The following is a 21,227-nucleotide window of genomic DNA, read 5'->3' on the forward strand; positions in this document are numbered from 1 at the left end:
TTTCATTTATGATTTCATCAACTTTTAATGTATGTTGGAATTGACAACGAGAAAGTTGACAATTTCAAATCAATTTTATTCACTCGTAATTCAAAATACAAAATATTCTCAAATTCATAATTCACAATTCCATGAAACCGTTTTCAAACTTGATCAATATTAAATATTATTTAATTATAGAGGCTATAACATTGAAGATCGGTAAATTTTGGACCATAGCGTATGAATCAAAATTCGGGGAAGGAACAGTTTTGGGCTGTGCCTGTTGGTCCTTCCCCAATCATTTCAATGAATTGTGTTCTGTGTATCATTTAATAATTAAATAGAAGTTCAATAGAATTAATGATGAAAGTATTAGGTAGTGAAACGTGTCGTCTATCTTTAAAAATACAATAGACTCCTGATGTCATTTAAAAAAAAGTTAATGTTTGCGTCGACGTATATACAAGGTTTTTGGAAATTTTGCATTTCAAGGATAATATAAAAGGAAATAGGAGCCTCCTTCATACGCCAATATTACAGTAAAAATCAGACTATAGAATAATTTATCATAAATCAGCTGTCTAGTAGACTATAATACTACCCGTTTAAAAACATCAAACATCTTGAAAATGTATCTTTCCATCAACGTTAGTTGACTATAATACTACCCGTTCAAAAACATCCATCTTGAAAATGTATCTTTCCATCAACGTTGTAGACAGTTGCAGCCAGACCTGATAACAGCGCTCACACTCACATTCCGGGACGACACGTCACGGTACGATAGGACAGAAAGCTCTATGTTTAGTTAGGATTTTTTCTAGACATTTTAAATTGATAAATTATTTATTAATTTTTGAGAAAACATAACAACAGATCAATGTAACTTATTGAGCGCGAGGTCTACTGTTCACAGAGCTACTAGTTCGATTAGGGAAATTGAAATTGAAATTCTTTATTCTCCAAAAAAGATTAACAATACAATTATAAATGCATGTGAAAAAAATAATAAGAATACATTTCATTGGAGGCTCCTCTTATGGGGCACATGCCAAAGATGAAAACCTGCCTGAAATTCAATCTCACGATAAAAAATTCTCAATTGATCAAGTAATATGAAAACTGTCAAGATATCACCATCACGTTGAAACAAAATACTTTTTTACCCAGTTCTAAACCCAAACTGCATTGTACAACCCTTATACTGCTTCCTCAAGGGTAGTGAGTATTTGTGCAGTTACCTTCCATATGACAAGCACTGCTTTGAGGGATTACTCACTCAGCCGGGCATCAACAAAAAGAATGCTGCACTCATTTTACTCAGCTTGTATTTCGAGGTTTACTCGTGTTACATGAGTTCGCTTGAGTACAAGTCAGGCAGGCTAATGAAGAGCCTAATGAGCTCTTGTGCCAGCTAATACCCCGGGGGTTTAGTATCACATTGCTCTATTCTGGCTAGAGGATACCTTACAGGTTGAGTGCTAAGTTTACGGTGATAAGATTGTAGTAACTCCAAAATTATCCAGAGTTCATTATGAAGATAATGATAAGAATAATCGTTGAGATGAGTGTATTACGTGTTACCGTAGGATAACTTATCTATAGTATCATAGAGAAACAATAACATAAGTAGTAGATATCCCATGGTATAGGGCGTTTATGTCGCAACTTTTACTGTTATCTCAAGCCTATAGTCCACGTAGTTCTCTCCCGTGAAGCTTTATATCTATAGAACATTTTCTCCATGACGATACTATGAAAAGCAAAACAGTAACATTTCAAAATAATGAGTTACATTCCAGTTTCAATAATCGAGTCCAATTTCCGCTCAAAAAAGAAGAAACAAGAGATTATTTATTTCATTCATTCCAAAATCACATATTAAATTAATGATTGAGAGATTATTATTATTAGCGTATGGCTTTGAATGGTGGGGAGACCCAAGGGTAGTTCCACCTCGCCGTATATACTCCAAAGTTCCCTAATGTGAAACCGGACACTGTTATAGTGAGCACAATACTTTAAATTTACACTTTTCACTTCGGAATAAAGTTCATTTTGATGTTAGAAAGTTCAAACATATACAAAACCGAAACAAAACACAAAACCACTAAGCCAAATTTAGAAAATATTAAATTTAGACAAAAAATTTAGAGCCGAAAATTTATAGCACGTTACAATAATTTTGCCATGGCAAAAAAAAATGATTGAGATAGAATCAACAGGATAAACCCAAAAATGTTCCTCTCCCTAATTTTGATGAAAATAGTCCAAATCAGGTTATGTAAAAATCACAAAAATGAAAAATTTACATTATGCATGTTTTCAGGCAGTTAACTCATAGTATCCCTTGAGAGGGATATAGCCGTGAACTATACGTTCATAGAGTGATTATTATTTTATCATTGAGATTGTCAGAGCGCAACAAATTAATTATAGCCAGAATAATCGCCAACGTTCGATAACGGACGAAGTAGCCCTAAGAAGAAGATCTCTGAGATTGATGATATTCAGAAATGAGTATCTAGGGATATGCAAATTATCATGTATTCACTTCTCAATAAAAAAACTCATTTAGCATCTGAACTTAGGATTAGATTAAGTTCATAGTATCTTATTAACAATTTTAAGTAAATGATGTAATAATTGCTTGATGAAGCAATATTGTATTACATATTATAATTATTTTTTAATACATTTTTAGAACAAGGTGCATTATACTCTGTCCAGACTGCCATGAGCGATGAAAGATTAAGCCGACCCTCGCTCCCCCACGCGCAGGCACACACGCCTGGCCTACCTGCGCCATTGATATACTATGTATACTACTTAGTATACAGGCAGACAGACCGTACTCTACTCATACACACAAAAGGAGTCTGCGCGTGTGTATGTGAGTAGTAGGAGGGTCGGCCTAATCCTTCAGAGCTCATGCCTATTTGGACAGAGTATAGTTGGATGAAGTATTTTTCTTTTCATAAGTGAATAATTAAAACAAGGTAGCTGAGTTAGAAGTGCTCAATATTTTATCCGTCGTAGGTACATTATTTGAACCAGGTACCTGAGTTAAAAGGACTCAATATTTCATTCTTCGTAGGCATATTATTAAACCAAGGTACCCGAGTTGAAAAAACTCAATATTTTATCCCTCGCCGGCATATCATTTAAATCAGATACATGAGTTAAAATGACTCAATATTTTTTTCTTCAATGTATCACAGCAATGTATCACAAAATCATATCATTTAAATCAGATACATGAGTTAAAATGACTCAATATTTTTTTCTTCAATAGGCAGCAATATATCACAAAATTGCTCCACAAAACATCTTCTACCTAAAATCCCAACAAAAACCTAATTCCAGACGCTGAAGAAACGGTGAAAATGCAATAAATAACATTTTGCCAGAAACAGAACCAAAAACCCACCGTCAGACCTTGATCCAACATCCAACAGCTGAGAAACAGAGAACAGTGTTTACGCAACGTGATGTCAAGTGTTTGCTAGAGCTTTGACGCTTGGTGGTGTAGAAGTAAATCTATACATTTTTGAGGATTTCTGGCTGTTGAGAGAGAGATACACGTATTCCTTCCTATTTGACAGATTGGATAGTTAACTCAAGACCAGTATCCTATTATATTAAGCGAGCAATTTCTGTATATCTGTTTATATTTTTATATCTGGTTATCTGGCTATATGGTTATTTATGTTCAACGGATCTCGAAAACGGCTGTAACGATTTTCACGAAATTTGGAACAAAGTAGGTTTATGATATGAAGATTCTATTGCACTAGGTCTCAACCCTTGGATAACTCGCTGAAGGACATTAAAAGGATAAATACGTCCTTGGAAAAACAGCTGGAAATTTTGTCGTCTATCGATACCGTAATGGAAGAGAGTGAACGAGTGAGTGCATGTGTGTCGGATCATCCAACTGATCTCACGAGAAGAAAAATTCAGCAAGAAAAACTTATTATCGTTTATTTATTTTTTTTTTTAGAAAACATGTTACTTCAGAAAGTCCAAAATAGTAATTGGATGCTGTTAGTGTAGAATATAACATAGTATATTAACAAATATTGTAGCAAACAAAGTATATAATTCTAAATCGAATTCATAGTATATCTATTTGTAATTGATGATGTATTTGTTTTTTGAAGTGTGAATAAATTGTTATTTTGATAAGTGATAGAAGCTTAACATAGATTTTGATTTAGCTATAGTAAAAATTTGAAAAGGGACAGTTTTGGGCATAAGCCTGTTGTGCCTCCTCATATAACTGTAAAAATAATTTTACGACTGAGAAAATGAATAAATATAAACTATAAATTCAATCTTTCCTTACAAATTTTCTATGTTTTTACATTCCCGAGCAAAGCTCGATCCCCCGATATTACACTATGATATATTCATCATTGAATACAACCTTTTTATACTTTCAAAAACATAAAAGATGAACTATGAGATATGAGAACCTGACAAGTAGAAAATTAAAATTCTTAATGCTCCAACCTGAATCAAGGATAAAAGACTATAGTATAATGGGTGATAAAATCACTGACAAGTATTGTATCTAGAAAGCTAAAACATTTTGGATGTATTTATGAAATGGCAACTGTTTAAAATGTAGAATATAAATTTCAAATATAATAGAAAAAATATAATAGAATTATAAATATAATAAATCATATTTATTATAAAAGGGATATAAATATAATATATCATTTTAATCATCTTTCTCATTTGGACATCAAATGGCTTTGATTGACCCCTTTAACTTATTCTTATACAGATGGAAATAAATTGGAAGTTGCATTTGTTCAAATGCTAATTAATGAATAATTATTATTAAACGAAAATCCCAATTAAATGCTGTAAATCAACCCGAAGACTTCTGCTACTGCAAATATTGACAACAGGGTAAACAGCTAGATGGAAATTCGATGATCGCTACAACACAAAAATTATTTCTCAGCCCGGGAACTGAAAAATAATTTTTTTAAAGTAGCGCTCATCGAATTTCCATCTGTTTACCCTTTTGTCAATATTTGTAGTAGCAGAAGTCTTCGGGGTGATTTACAGCATTCAATTGGGATTTTCGTTTAATAATAATTATTCTCATAATACTTGAGACCACACAACACACAACATTGGCTCTAATGACGACTTAAAAATACAATTCTAAGAACAAGACGCCTACATAAAAGCAATTCTACTTGAAAATAACATCTCCCAATGAGATTTCAGGCCAAGCACATAACTACCGTACCTAGATCATCATTATTAGTCATCCAAGTAATATTACTAAGAAATACTGGAGTAAATTGAGATGAGCAATTCAGAGGAAGGAAATAGAAAAAATTATTTCAAATTATTGGAATGAACTAAGATGTTTTTAATGAAGGGAGAAGGTTCAAGAGGAGATGAAGAAAGAATACAAGCCTAGAAATATCTGTATAATATCATAGAGTAAAGATACGTAGATTATTAGTCTCTGATAATATCCACCCACGTCAACAATTTCATTCTAAACAATTTCAATTTCAATTTCTATCAAAACAGCTACAGAGTCAGACTTGAGTCATAAACTTGAATCACATGAAGACACCCACAATACGACGCTTTTTATATAGCATGACTCATCTACCAGAATACAACAAACCATTCCAAGAATTCAAATTGGATTCACACAGTAGATGCGGGTTTCACATGTTTCGTCTGTTGCATATTTTTTTCCTCCTTTTCAACTTCTTTTACTAAGTTCAATGAGGTGTACGAACGAGATTAAAACAGCTGTTTTTTTCGCAAACTAATGAGCGAACGTGATGCAATTTATTTCTGGTCTGAGATCTTGAAGTGTGTACGTGTGTTTGTTGCAAGTTAGTTGTTTGTGTGGGAGCCTTCCACTAGCAGGGTAAAAAGAAAAAAACCTGGAGATGTGTTTTTTCTAATAATGAAGAGGGCACACAAGAAAAGAAATTCAGCTCTCATACAACAAGTTCATTGGCATTCTATCCGGAGAATATCGAATGTAATGATATGCATTCTTATGATTATGTCAGCGCCAACAACCTACAAATTAATAATAAAACTTTGGATTAATTTACTGATAGAAGTTATATTATCATAAGAATTCATCTTTCTAGTAATACGAAAAACTTTTCTACAGAAATTGAGTTACCTTCTGAATTTATCCAATTTGAAAGTCTAATATAGGAGCTCGAATAATAATCGGATAACTGGAATTATAAATTATAATTTAATTCCATCCACCATAAGAATGTCACTTGCACAAAGTTTTGATATACGTTTCAGCAACCTCTCAGCTACTACTTTTTAAAACTATTTTATGTTGCTTCATCTCATGATCATTCAACATGCATCACAATATAGAGCGCCAGCCCTCTTAGAGATTAGGTTGATAAAAGATCTTTCTATCCACACTTCAGAGAACTAGAACAAGTTCAATTGCAAAACTCAACAAAGTAGGGGTTTCAGACAACCTTCATTTTTACCACTGGTAACCACACATTTATACAAACTCTTGGTGTTTTACAAACACTTCCAACACAACTTGGTAACCCCGACCGTTCAAGGATTAGAAAATCTTAATCTAGTTCGCTCCAACCATCCCAGATTGAAACTGAAACACTTCTTCATTTAAATTAGAAAACTTGAAATCTGTATTCTTTTAAAAGATTGAAACAATTTTGATCTTGATTTAGATTCGAACATTTTTCGTTCACATTCGAAGGTTAACCTGCACTTCTTAACAGGCAATTAGGGAAAACTAGGACAAAATCTATTGGTGAAGTCTGAAATCTGAAATGAAGTGGTACTACAACTTACAAACAAACTCGCATCTATTGGCAAGTTAGTGGTCTAGTTTCCACTATTGAATGGTGGTTCGATTTTCTATTGGCTCCCTCGGTATTTGTTGAATTTGTCTGACCCAGTTCCACCCTTCAAAACCCTATTCGAACCTCACTATATCTATAGATGCATACCTACTATACTCCAACTAGTATTCACCTATACCTATATTGTACTATTCACAAGTGGGGCGCCATTCATAAACTTTGATTTGTTTTGCAAAACAAGGAACAGAGCCATTGAAGAACTTTGATTAGTTTTGAAAACGGCTTCACTGGCTTTGCTTATAGCTTTTACATACTGGCTTTACATATTTTTACAAACGGATTTGGTTTTTAAAAAGATTAAATTTTTGTAATCTAGAATGAAATATTTTGGAGTTGTTGATTTGTTTATGATTTTCAGAATCATCAGAGGTTTTTATAGTATTAATGAATCATCATTAAATTTTTCAAAATCTAAAGAGGTATAGCCTACATCATGTTACATGAGTATAAAACCTGTAATGAAGGGCGAAACATTCCTTCCGGAACTTAGGAGTTGGGAAAGAGAATAATTGATCAACCACGAACTAACCAATGAGGAGAAGCAATTTCGTCATTATTACGACAGCGAATAGAAGTTGTATGAAAGAAGAGAGTAGCCAATTTGTAGTTATGGACATAACCTTTGTATAATATTTGGACAATTTAAAACTAAATTAGGAAATTGAAAAAGTTTTTGGCAATAGCCTGTTTTTTTTCTTTTCCGATCGTTGTATTAGTTTTTGCTAACCTAATAAATAAATAAATAAATGTCGTCACCTATGAAAGTTGACTGATAGAGAATTTGAACAATCACAAGATAACCAATGATCGAGCAGCCATTTTGTAGGCGACAGCCAATGGGAGTTAAGTAGGAGTTAATTTTGACCAATCACGACTAGCCAATGACAGAGCAACAATTTCGTCATCATGACGACAGCCAATAGTATTTGACATAGAGATAATTTTGTTGTCAAGGCTACAGCCAATTGGAGTTGAGTGGGAGTGAATTTTGACCAATCACGACTAGCCAATGACAGAGCAAAAATTTTGTCGTCATGGCGACAGCCAATAGTAATTGACATAGAGATAATACATCCTAACACGAAATTAACAAAGGGAGAGGAGCGATAGCAACATTTAAATGTGTTTTGTTGTTTCTATTAGTTAGATTATGAACGGTTGGTTTCTTTCTCACTAGAATTATAGAAAATGAAGGGTACTAGCTCAGTGAAAAGATATCGTTGATATAACTTATAATCATATAAGTCTATAATCATATAATCTATATCATATAAGTTAAAGATACCATTGCATTATTCGTCTCTGATACTGGTGATCCTTTTAATAACATTTCTAGAGATGAATTTTATAGAATATATTTATGATTTGTGATTGTATTTTTTTTAATTTCAATTTATTTCAAAATACAATTTCTATAAATAAAAAATCAGTTTACAAATTGATATTATATATTTTAATCCCTCTACCTATTAGCTATTTGAGGGATATTAAAATAAATACATTCTACTTTACAAGGCTGCAATTTCAATAATGAAAAAACAGTATACATATATTTTATTTTAATACCTCTACCTATTATCTATTTGAGGGATATTAAAATAAATACCTTCTACTTCACTAGGTTGCAATACAGTATTTATAAAAATATAGATATATCAAACATTGAATAAATTATGAATGAAATAAATGTTGAGGTAATTAATGAGTAGCACTAACCTTGTAGTGAGGTTGGCGGCATCTGCTGGAGGGTGTTGGGTGGTTGTGAGTGAGGATAGGGGTGGGGGTGGGGGTAGGGGTTTGTGGGGCTCTCCAAGATCAGGATGCCCTTCTGGACGAGTTCATCCCTCGGCGCCCGCACCGAGATTTTCCTCTCCAGAGCTGCAAACAAAAATTTGAAAAAAAAATTTGAAAAAATTTGACAAAAATTTGAAAAAAATCATATTTACAAATAACACTAGTATTCAATAACTTGATAATTTTATATTTTTATGTTTTTTATGATGATAACAATTGTTCATTATACAAAAATGGAATAATAATTCAGTCTCTTGGAATATGAATAATTATGTTTTTAAATGGCACTAGTGTTCAATAACTTTCATACAAGAACTTTGTATGATAACGTTTGTTCATCAAGGCTGTTGTTCGGTAAACCTTTTTATTTTTATTTTAATTGGATAATCTTTTCGATATAATTGTTAAGATCATTATAAGAGTGAGAAAAAGTGGCAACTGAAATTTTTAAGTGGTCTAATAAGCGAGTTATGGGTCGTTAAAGTGCTAACTCCGTTTTCTTTCCAGATCATAAACGGTTTCGTATTTTCCATTGGATTTTTTTTAATACATTCAGTTATCATTGGCTTTGTTCTAATAAGCGTTTTTCCGTGATTAATGCCAAAATAAACAAGTTATCGAATTCACAAAGAATGTTACTTTTTTATTTATTAACGATATGAGGAATAAAAATTGTTTAGTTCGAAAAGATACATTTTTTTAATTTTTAAGAGAAGATCTGTTTTAATATAGTCGAAACCGTTCATGATCTGGGAAGAAAACGGAGTTAGCACATTAACAACCCATAACTCGCTTATTATACCACTTGAACACACTTTAAAATTTCAGTTGCTACTTTTCCAACCTTAAACGAAAATTAAATAATAATTCAGTCTCATGAAACAAAGATTGATGTTCAAAGTCGTCATTATAGTGATAATGATTCAAAAGTAGGTGTTCAAAAATATGGATATTCGAATAATATTTAAATCTGGAGATGAGAATTGAATATATTTTGTGATAGGAAAAATCATGAATGCTTTGAGATCGCATGCATAGAAAACTGGTTGAACTATGAGATCCGCGAATCAGGAAATAGAGATTATCCGTATTCTGTATATAATACTGCACTGTACTTTGAAATAAAACTTCATTCAAGGTTCAGGACGATTGTGAAACTAATAATTACAGTTTTTGATCTGTTCCATAGATATCTATTGAATCCCTTGTAATACGGAGGAGGATGAAAAGCCTTCAGACTCTACAATAATATAAAATGATCAGAGTTTGCTTTACAATAAACTGTAGACTGTAGAGGATGAATAGATCCCATGTCTATAATATACCTGGAAACGTAAGGACGTTTGAAACGTAAGGACCCGTAAACGAAATCGTTGGACGAATTTCAAAGATTGACCAACATTGATCCTATATCTCATGATTCCTAAATTCTTTTGATAAAACGAATTCTTTGTTAAAACGATGTTATTCTTTTTTCGGACTGTTCAGTTCAATTTCTTGGTAGTTTGTTTAGATTGAAAACAAACATTGTAATGTAACGTAATAAAGTTTAATTCATTCATTCATTTATTTACAATGCAAATGACACTAATGTAATAACATTGAAAGATAAAATAATAAGGTAGTCCTTGTGCTATTTTTCATCCGAATTTATAGGTGACAAAATCCATATAATAATAATAATTGGGATTTTGGTTCAATAATAATAATTACTATATATTTTTCAATGGAGAAGCCAAGTTACTTACATCTTGAAGCAGCCTCGAACTTCTCCGACTTTTTTTTCCGTTTCCATTTCCAGGGCTTGAACAGACGACCGAGCGCCGAAAACTTACTCTTGCGTTCGAGAGGCGGCGTCCGCGTTCCCGAGCCAAGGCTGTTCGTTCTCAGCGCAGCTCCATTCTGCTTTTTAGCTGAAACAGAAATATTAAAGAAAACAATTAGAATCACTGATCAATCAGAGATTTATCAGATGTAGAAAACCTGATCAAACATGATCAAATACAAATTAATTTTGGAGACACGAGACAAAAAAAGCTAGGAAAGACACAATTATGGAATTTTATAGAGTAATGGCAGCTCCAATCCTCCTCTACGGCAGTGAATCGTGGGTGACAACAAAACCACTTGAGAGTAGAGTGCAGGCAGCCGAGATGAGATTTCTTCGCAGAACCAAGGGGTGTGATAGAAGAGATCATTATCAAGAATGAAATGAATAGTTTTTCCTCCAATGTCATAATTGTATTATGATTATAGTATTTTATACAATAAATGAAATGAAATGAGGATATTAGAAATGAGTTAAATATCTTCAGTCTGAATGAGAGAGTGGAGCAGTATCGGCATAAATGGAAGGAGCATGTCAAAAGAATGCCTGCTGAGAGGTTTCCTTTTAAAATTTTCAGCCAGTAGGCAAGAGAGAGGTTGGCAGACCACGCAAAATATGGCAATAATATTAATTTCATATTGACCTTAGAATAGGATATTTGAATAAAACACATTATGACACATAACACATCGTAAATAGCAGCTGAATGTGAGTCAGAACAGGCTATTGCCTAATCCTCGATTGTATGAAGAAGAAGAAGAAGAAGAAGAAGAAGAAGAAGAAGACAGGAGACATTCGTTCATTATTCAACATGGCACACAATTCGAAAACAATATTGGGAAGGGAATAACAGTAATAGCCCTGAACTGTACAGTATACAATAAATGTATACTGTAACTGTATACAATAACTGTATACAATAAATGAAATGAAATGAGGATATTAGAAATGAGTTAAATATCTTCAGTCTGAATGAGAGAGTGGAGCAGTATCGGCATAAATGGAAGGAGCATGTCAAAAGAATGCCTGCTGAGAGGTTTCCTTTTAAAATTTTCAGCCAGTAGGCAAGAGAGAGGTTGGCAGACCACGCAAAATATGGCAATAATATTAATTTCATATTGACCTTAGAATAGGATATTTGAATAAAACACATTATGACACATAACACATCGTAAATAGCAGCTGAATGTGAGTCAGAACAGGCTATTGCCTAATCCTCGATTGTATGAAGAAGAAGAAGAAGAAGAAGAAGAAGAAGACAGGAGACATTCGTTCATTATTCAACATGGCACACAATTCGAAAACAATATTGGGAAGGGAATAACAGTAATAGCCCTGAACTGTACTTTCTCCGAATTATTACTGAATCACAAAACTATAATTCTGAACATTATCTAGAAATACGTAATTAATTTGATTAAAATTCCTTCATTCTAATCATCCGTTTAATCATAGATAACGAATATTCTAGAGAAAAATACAAAATACAAGTATTCAAAATACAAGTGTTAATTTGAAACAGGCTGACAGTCAATTAATAGTGATAAATTCCTGTTTGGATACTTTGCAACCATAAATAAATGCACGACAAGTGTTCGAATTGAATTTGGACAGTAATTGGCAATAAATAACAGGATAAACTGATACGTTACATCTCCGTAGGGATAAGAAGACATGATATACAACTATAGTATCACCACTCAATGGTTGCTTTTTTCGTGTTAATATCCTACTCAGGTTTCCAGTTAGGACATCATTTTTATTCCCAAATGAATGGTAGATTACATAAAAAACTTCTGGGCATTTTTTAATATTCTTAATTTATATCTTAACTTATTCTCAATATTTTTTCGTTTTATTTTTCCTTGTCTATTGGGTAGGTTCGCAGTTGTAATGGAAATCATAAGTAAGGAATGAAGTTTTTGGTTCAAAATTTTCCAGTTTTATTCGAAATTTAAATATTAAGGATAATTGTTTCTAAAGCAGTGTCCATGTTCGGCAAACATGTTTGTTGAAGATCTCAGGGACAAACATTTTAAAAAGTTTTGGCAATCATTGTTTGTCAAACAGAAAATCACTGCTTTTCCAAACATTATCAGAGTTGACAGCTGTAAAACATAAAACCTGTTCTTCCCACTTACAAATATTTTGTTTGTTGACGCGTCCACATTGGCCACGGGCAAACATTCTTTGTCAAACATAATAAAATTTGCCAAAACTTTTTCAACAAACATGTTTGTCGAACATTTTTTCAGTCTTAATTCTCTGAGATTTAGTTACTCATGACATCTATTTTTGATTGAAGATTTGTTAGTTTTTTGAAGTGTAAATTATTATTTTAATAAGTGATAGTAGCTTAACCTACAATTTATTTTGGAGTGTAGTAAAAATTTGAGTTGGGACAGTTTTGGCATAAGCCTGTTGTGCCTTCTCACATAAGTGTGATAATAATATTGTACATGACTTAATAAATAAATTCGATTTCCATTTTTATATTTTTTGATATCACAGCTAATATTCTATTATTTATTTTATGTCTGTATTGGAGAATTAATTTTTGTATAATTTATATGATAAATTGAACTGAAGTCACTACAAAATTAGAGGGTAAACAACGGGCTTCTCAGACAAGGAAGGCTATTGAATGTCAATAATTTTGTTTAACGTTCTTATCAATATGTCTCATTCCTATGTCTAATTGAGCATACACTTTCAGCTTTGAAAAACACATATTTCTGTTAATATTTGATTTCGATTGACAACAAACTTGATAACAGAATGTAATTTTGTACCTTTATAACGTTCATAACATGAATAATAATAATTAATTGGCATGAACTAAATCTAGTTAGTTAAAATTGAAGAAGAGATTATTGAGAGCTAGCTGGTAAATGTGAAATTCAAACCAATATAAACACGATCATATCAAAGTAACTTTCAATATAATTATTATTAAACAAGAATCCTAATTAAATACTGTGGGATTTTTGTTTAATAACAATAATTATTCATCAACTAGCATTTGAACAAATACAATTTCTAATTTATTTCCATCTGTACACTTTCAATATACTTTTAGATAAACCGGAAATTGTCAATTAAAATTCAGCTCTAGGTTGCAAATTACTAACATTCCACCTAATTGTTATTTCACTTATTCACATTATGCTATTATTCACAGCTCATGATGTAAATATAGCCCTGAAACGTTGGAGAACTCACAATGATATTCTGCATACATAAAATACAGTACAATACTAATTTCCAGTGTGAATAATTCAAAGAAATGAACGCAGTCATAAATTTCAAAATACTTGGTTCAAATGGTGAGCTCATAATTCATTCTCATTCTCTCTCATTCCTTCATTCATTCATTCCTCATTCTCTCTATGCTCCATTTCTTCTATACAATATTTCCTTCTCCTTCAACTTCTCTCTCTCTCTCTCTCTCTCTCTCTCTCTCTCTCTCTCTCTCTCTCTCTCTCTCACACTCTCTCTCTCTCTCTCTCTCTCCTCTCTCTCTCTCTCACCCTCTCTCTCTCTCTCTCTCTCTCTCTCTCTCTCTCTCTCTCTCTCTCTCTCTCTCTCTCTCTCTCTCTCTCTCTCTCTCTCTCCCCACCAACTTATTTCTCATCTATTTCCACCTGATTCCCTCTCATCTTGATTTCATATACCTTCTTCTTTAATTTCCCTCTTTCTCACCAACACCTTCTTATTTCCCATCTCCTATTTCCACCTCATTCCCTCTCATATTGATTTTATATACCACTTCTTCATCATTCCTTGCTAGGGGTTATATACCTTTTAGAAGTTTTTTGTGATTCGTGTCAGTTTTAGTTATAAAAACGTGTTGTTTGTTAGATTCAATTTTATACTTTTTGAAAAAGTCTATGATATAAATAAATACATTTTTTTCCATTTCAATGACTGAAAGTAGCCTTAAAGAAAAAAGACAAGTCTATGATAGTTTATAATCCCCCCTTCTAGTATTTTCTTTCTTACCTCCTTCTATTTCCATCTCATTCACTCTTTCTTCTAGATGTTATATCCTTCTTCTTCAATTTATCTTTTTCTCCCAACTAGCAATTTCCTCTCTCATCTCGTTCTCCTTCCTCCTTATCCGCCTCTTCTCTATCATCTATCTTTTTAGTAGGGAGTAACTCCGAGAATCAACTCCATTTTGAGGTAAGAAGTAGTTGAAAATATGAAGAAAAAAGATTCTACTCCACTTTGAGGTAAGGATGTAGCTGAAGGTATGAAGGGAACAGGAATTCCTCATTATTCTTTATTCCTTCATGTTTCACTTCTCCTCGTTCAACACATTCTTCTTTAGCTTATTCTCCCCAAGGGGTAGTATTGTGTTGAAGGTATAGTCCTTGATTTTCCTCATCCTTTTAAACCTTCTACAAAGTATTGTTAGTTTTGAAGGTTTATTCCTTGATTTCCTCATCCTTCTACAATGCATTCAACTTTTCCTCCTACGAATCTGGAACAATCTTCTTCAACTTATCCTTCTCTACATTGTTATGCAGGTGAATGAAATATTGTTGCAGACAAACCTATCCTCCCCTTCAACAATCCTGGTGATAAATACATTAGTGGAATTCTAATTGAACGAGGCAACAGGGGTGCAGGGTAGCAAGTTATTGTTTAATCACGAAATTCACTCATCAACGTCAAGTAATTGAGAATAGAACGAAAGGCCAACCTACAACAATAGTCTTTGTAAAGTTGTAGATTGAAACTGTTGGGAACCTTCGTCTTCTTCTTTCTCACCTAATTCATCTATTTTCTTCTCTTTTCATTCCTCGTCTCTTCTTCTATTTTATCGTCGTCATACCTCATTCTTCTTTCCTCAATTTGCTTTTCTATTCATCTACTTGTTCTTTGACTGCATCTTCTCCTTCTTCTTTTCTTTCATCTCCTTCTTCGTTTCTTTCATCTTCTTCCTCTTCATCTCCATCATTTTCTTCTTTGAATTCTTAATCTCAATCTGTTCTTCTTCTTCTTTTTCTTCATCTCAAATTCTTCTTCTTCTCCTTCTTCATAATTCATCTCAATCTTCTTTTTCTTCTTCTTCTACTTCTGTTTCTCACTCACCTTCTCACCCGGATACTTATGTAGCACAGCAGTGGTTGACTGCAAATTAATTCCGCGCTCAAACTAATTGATTAGTGTCGCCATTTTGTTTCTGGTGTCTTCACGCCTCAGTAGCTCCTAATTAATTAGCTTCAAATTAAAAATCTCAATGCTATCTATAAATCTCAATTTCGCACGCCAACTAGAGAAAAACAATTTTAAATTTTATGCTGTAATACAGTATCAATAAACATAAATTTGATACTGTGGAAGAGTTTATAGACATAGACATTCACTTGGAAAGACACTCACTTGAAAATGGCATTAATATGTCAGAACATGTCGTGAGAAATGAAATAAAGTTTTTTTTGCAAAAACAGGGGGTACTTTGATTCATTTAATTTTCACATAATAAAGGAATATGACATTTCAAAAATTCGTATCCACTAGTAGTCTGAATACATTCAACTTTCTTGTAACAGAATAAAGACACTAGGAGTTTTGAGTAGAAAACCATCCTAATAACTCTTTCCAGTTTCAAACATCTTTCATCAACTTGGAATTAAATGAATAAATGATCTTTATTAAAGCATGTAGCAATTGGTTCGTCAGAAAAACAAGCACACAAAACATAAATATATCAACAAAGGAGAAATAAATGATATATCGTATATTAAACAGCAAATTAAGTCTTTGGTGCAAAATATATAATATCAAATCAAATCAAATTTTATTCACCATCTAACAACAGTTTTACATGAAAATGAATATAATTTGTAGTTAAATAATTGGCGTGGCTAGAAAAAGAAATCTTGTGCTCTAGCCACGAGTTCAAAACATTCCTTACCTATATTTTAACATGATTTTAGAATTAATACAGCTCTTTATAAGCTCGGTATAATCCAGACCAGTAAAATATAGATAGACATGAATAGAAATGATTCCTCGATGATAAAAGATTGTCTAGTTTGGAACAAATGTTATTTAAACAAATGTTATTTCAACTTCAAGAACCCCCTGGTATGGAAAGTAGTATTCTAGTATTTTCTCACTCAGAGTAATTTATTCTGATAGACAGATATCACATGGAGAAAGAAGGAATTACTTGAAGGAATCCGTGGATTTCAATTTGGAAGTACTGAACATCTAATAATAAGAGCTAGTCATTCAGTTTTGTTACAATAAGTATATACCACTCTATTTAATGGGTTACAAACTACATTGATAACATTTGCAGTATTCAAGAAACTAGGAGTTTCAACTACGTTGATGTTCTTTTGAATGAATTTGAGAAAAAATAAAGAAAACTCCTTATCCAGTCTATTAGGACTAGAAGCACTAGAGGCAATCATGTAGAATGATTTATGTAGTTACATTACAATACTATATTATCAATATTCTAATGTTGCATTCAATCTTCATTGTAATTAATAAGTTTTCATAATATGTGAAATTTGTTGCATAATTAGCTGTTGTACTGTAATTTATTGTAGATTCGTGTATTCAACTTAATTATTTCACTATACAACTTCATTAAAGTTTATTATTTCACTATACAACTTCTTCATTCAACTTTATTATTTCACTATACAAATTCATCATTCAACTTTACTCAACTTCATCATTCATCTTTCCTCAACTTCATTCAAATTCATTATTCCACTATACAACTTCATCATTCAACTTTACTCAACTTCATTCAAATTCATTACATTCAACTACACGGCGATATATTCTTCTCATGACATTTCAAGATTAAAAAACTTATTCAGAATAAATTACTCTGAGTGAGAAAATACTAGAATACTACTTTCCATACCAAGGGTGTTAAGGGGTTTTTCAAGTTGAAACCCGTTCTAAATAACATTTATTCCAAACTAGACAATCTTTTATCATCGAGGAATCACTTCAAGAAATCCCCTGATTTGATTTTAAAAAGTTATCTAATAATAGATGCTTATCCAATCCTTCAGGAGAAGTATCCCACTTAATTTTCCGAATTAAGAATTGTAACTACAGTATTGTAATCACGTTTCTAGACTGAATTATATTTGCACAAAATACACCAAGTTGATATTTCTTTTGGATGAACATGATCATTTAATTAGAGGAGTAGAATTTGTCATCCAATCCTATCTGTAGAAGAAGTAGACTTGATTCAATTAGTGTGAATATAATAGAGTTTCTTGGCTACAGAATAATAACACAAAATACTCAAGTTGATATTCTTTTGAATAAACATGAACATCTAATCAGAAACTAAACTATAACTCGTTATCCAATTCTATCCCTAGAAGTACACTTAATTCAATTAGTGCGGATGTAATAGCGTTTCTAGAAGACTACAGAATATTAACACAAAATACACCAAGTTGATATTCTTTTGAATAAGCATGAACATCTAATCAGAAACTAAACTATAACTTGTTATCTAATTCTATCCCTAGAAGTACACTCCATTCATTTAGTACGAATATAATAACGTCTCTTAACTGCAGAATATAACAACACAAAACACTCAAGTTGATAATTTTTTTAATAAATATGAAGATCCAATAAGAAAACTAGAACTTGTCATCCAATCCTATCTCTAGAAGTACACTTCATTCATTAAAGAGATATTATATCAAGTAATAACGTTCTCGACTGCAGAATATCAACACAAATACTCGAAGTTGATATTCTTTTAAACATGAACATCTAATAAGAACTAAACTATAATTTGTCATCCAATCCTACCTCTAAAAGTACACTTAATTCATCAAGGAGATATTATATTAAGTAATAACGTTTCTCGACTGCAGAATATCAACACAAAACACTCCATGTTTTTCTTTGGAAGTTGATATTCTTGAAAATAAACATGAACAACTATAACTTGAAGTACACCACTCAATTCATTGAGTACCTATTCTAATAGAATTAAACGATTACAAAATCCTTCGTTCAATTTTACTTCTAGACGATGATTTTCCTTTGAAAGACATCTAATCATTACAACTTGTCTCCAGTACTTTTTTCTACTTTTTTTGACGAGGATTTTAAAAACCGTCTTTTTTCTAGCGTCTGGGTTGATTCTTAGAGTAGATGAGGGGGACATTGCTAGTGTACCCCCCAGGGTCTATAGGGGGCGACAGGAGGGAGAGGGGATGTGCTGTCGTGACCCAGTTGTAATCGTCAGTTGATTTAATCGGATTATGAAGAGACTAGCAAGGGTGTAGAGGAGGAGAGATGGCGTGCTTTTCAACTCCGTCTTTGACTAGCAGACGTACACTAGTTGTCGGATTTTTCGATTAGGGATGTTGAGAGGCTGCAGAATAAAGAAAAGGGATGAAGGAATGGGGAGGACAAGGAGGGAAGAAAAGGGGGGTACAAAAGGAAAGAGAATGGGGAGGACGAAGGATGAAGTGGGCAGGAATGGGTGAGCAGTAGGAGTGGAAATAAGGAGCTAAAGAAGTCAAAGATGAAAAGAAACGGAAATTAAGAGAGAGTGATGAGGTGACAGGAAATATAGATGAGTATGAGAAGGAAGGAGGAGGAGGAGGAGAAGTAGGAAGATGAGGAGGAAGAAGAAGAAAAAGAAGAAGAGGAATAATAAGAAAATGAAGAAAAAGAAGATGAAGAAGAAGAAGATGATGAAGAAGGAGAAGAGGAAGAAGAAGGAGAAGAAGAAAAAGTAGAAGGAGAAGAAGAAGAATAAGACGGTTGAGAAGGTGAAAAGAACAGAATCAAAATACTATGTATTAATCGTACTCATGATAAATGTATCCATTTATCCTCAGGATGAGAAAAGAGGGAAATTCATTTCAAACAACAAGAACACAGAACAAAAGAAACTAATAGGAAACGAGAATGAAGGGAAAAAGAAGAAGAAAAATGAGTCGGTTAGGAATCGAGTAAAAAGGAGGAAACAGCTTTTAGAAGAGGAGAGAGAAGAGGCTGTCTTTAATAGATGTGGAAGCATGAGTGGAATTGTTGAAAGGGCTACAAGTAGACTTTTCCATCTCCCAATGGGGGAACTTCCATCAAGGACAGGGCATCTGACATCATTGTGTTCAATGAATGAATGATGTTTCGTGCTGTCTTTTGGGTGCTTGTGTTTGCGATGGTAGTTGTGAGATAACTTCATAAATATGCTATTCCATAGATGATTATTGTGAATTTACTTCATAATATATGGAATATAAATTGATTTTCAATCAGAAATACATCCAATGTAGGGATATAGAATCTACTGCATGTGCATGTGGGTCAATCAAGAGAGTCGACCAATATAAATACTTAGGGGTTATTTTTGACAATCATCTGAGTTGGGTCCCTCATGTACAGAATTTGAAACAGAGGGTTAGGAGGTTGCTTTATGGTCTGTCTCAACTCAGTAATGTACTGGACATCAGGTTGTGTAGGAGGATTTATCATGCCTACGTGCAATCAGTGTTGCAGTATGGCATAATAGCATGGGGAGGGGTATCATCCACATGCCTGGAGCCACTGGCCGTTACCCAACGTACAATCATGAAGACCATCCTGAAAAAAGATCCCAGGTACCCCACGTCGCTGCTTTCTCGGACTTCCCTGTGTTTAATTCAAGACAGCTTTTTATTAAAACAATTCTTACATATATTAGGAAACATAAAATAGAACTTCTTGCCAACATACAGCACAATACCATACTAGACTAAGAAATAACCATGGCTATTCTATCCCCAGATTAATGCATGGAATAGAACTTAAATCACCGTTTTACTTAGCTCAAATTATCTATAGGAATTTGCCGGAAGACATGAGGGAGGCCGAGGGTTGCAGCGATGTGGTGTATAAAAGGAGGTTGGTGGGGTGGCTCTTTGGCTTGGGCTGGATGGAGCTGAACAACTTCTTCTTTCACCCTACACGTAGCATCCCAGCATTGATTATATACTAATATTACATTTGCATCACCGCTTGTCTTGATCCCTTTGCTCTTTCACTTTTCTGTATCTTACTTTTATGATCACTCTGCGCTAACAAACAAAAACAAAATGTTTTGTCTTGTTTTTTTCTCCTCTGATGTAGACAAAATGATATCTTATTAATTAAGTATGTTTGTAGTATATTATTATTTGATGAGATACATATTACTCTTACTTGATAAGAACTCTCCCTCAACCACAGACGAACAGTCTTTTGGGGGAATTCCACTCTATATATGTATTATGGTAATAGTGTATAATATGTAAAAAAAAATCTTTAATAACCTGTTTGAAATATTGTAAAAACAATGAAATGTATGCACTTTTACATATTCTTTTAATGTACCAAATGTGGAAATAAACTGATTTGATTTGATTTTGATTTGAATTTAATTTCAATCCAATTGAGACTATAGTGAGGTCCACATTATAATGACAGTATTTGATCAACTTTAGTTTTGCTATCCTTGTCTATAATTCGAAAAAGCCGGTGGTACTATCCTTTTCTAGGTCCACAACGGTGCAAATTATGTTTTTGACAGTGTAGAAATATGATTAATTAATGCAGAGAATCGGCATCGCTATTCTTCTATCTTTATTCACTGTCATTAAAACGTGGACCTCACTATAGCTTGCTGTCTTTTGGGTTGGGTGCTTGTGTTTGCGATGGTA

The 21,227-nt window shown here is 33.0% G+C and overlaps 1 protein-coding gene across 4 annotated transcripts in view; it reads right to left on the bottom strand.

Moving 5' to 3' along the window:
* Positions 1 to 21,227, bottom strand: part of LOC111043252 (phosphatase and actin regulator 4) — a 386,179-nt gene that overhangs the window by 145,119 nt on the left and 219,833 nt on the right. For all 4 annotated transcript variants that reach the window (XM_039436681.1, XM_039436682.1, XM_039436680.1 and 1 more), the window contains 2 exons: positions 10,448 to 10,612; positions 8,622 to 8,783 (listed from right to left, as the gene is read on the bottom strand). In XM_039436681.1, coding sequence (XP_039292615.1) covers positions 8,622 to 8,783; positions 10,448 to 10,612 — 327 coding nt within the window. The remainder of the gene's footprint in view (positions 1 to 8,621; positions 8,784 to 10,447; positions 10,613 to 21,227) is intronic.

The sequence above is a fragment of the Nilaparvata lugens genome, chromosome 10 (assembly GCF_014356525.2).
Source record: "Nilaparvata lugens isolate BPH chromosome 10, ASM1435652v1, whole genome shotgun sequence".
NCBI classification, from domain to species: Eukaryota; Metazoa; Arthropoda; class Insecta; order Hemiptera; family Delphacidae; genus Nilaparvata; species Nilaparvata lugens.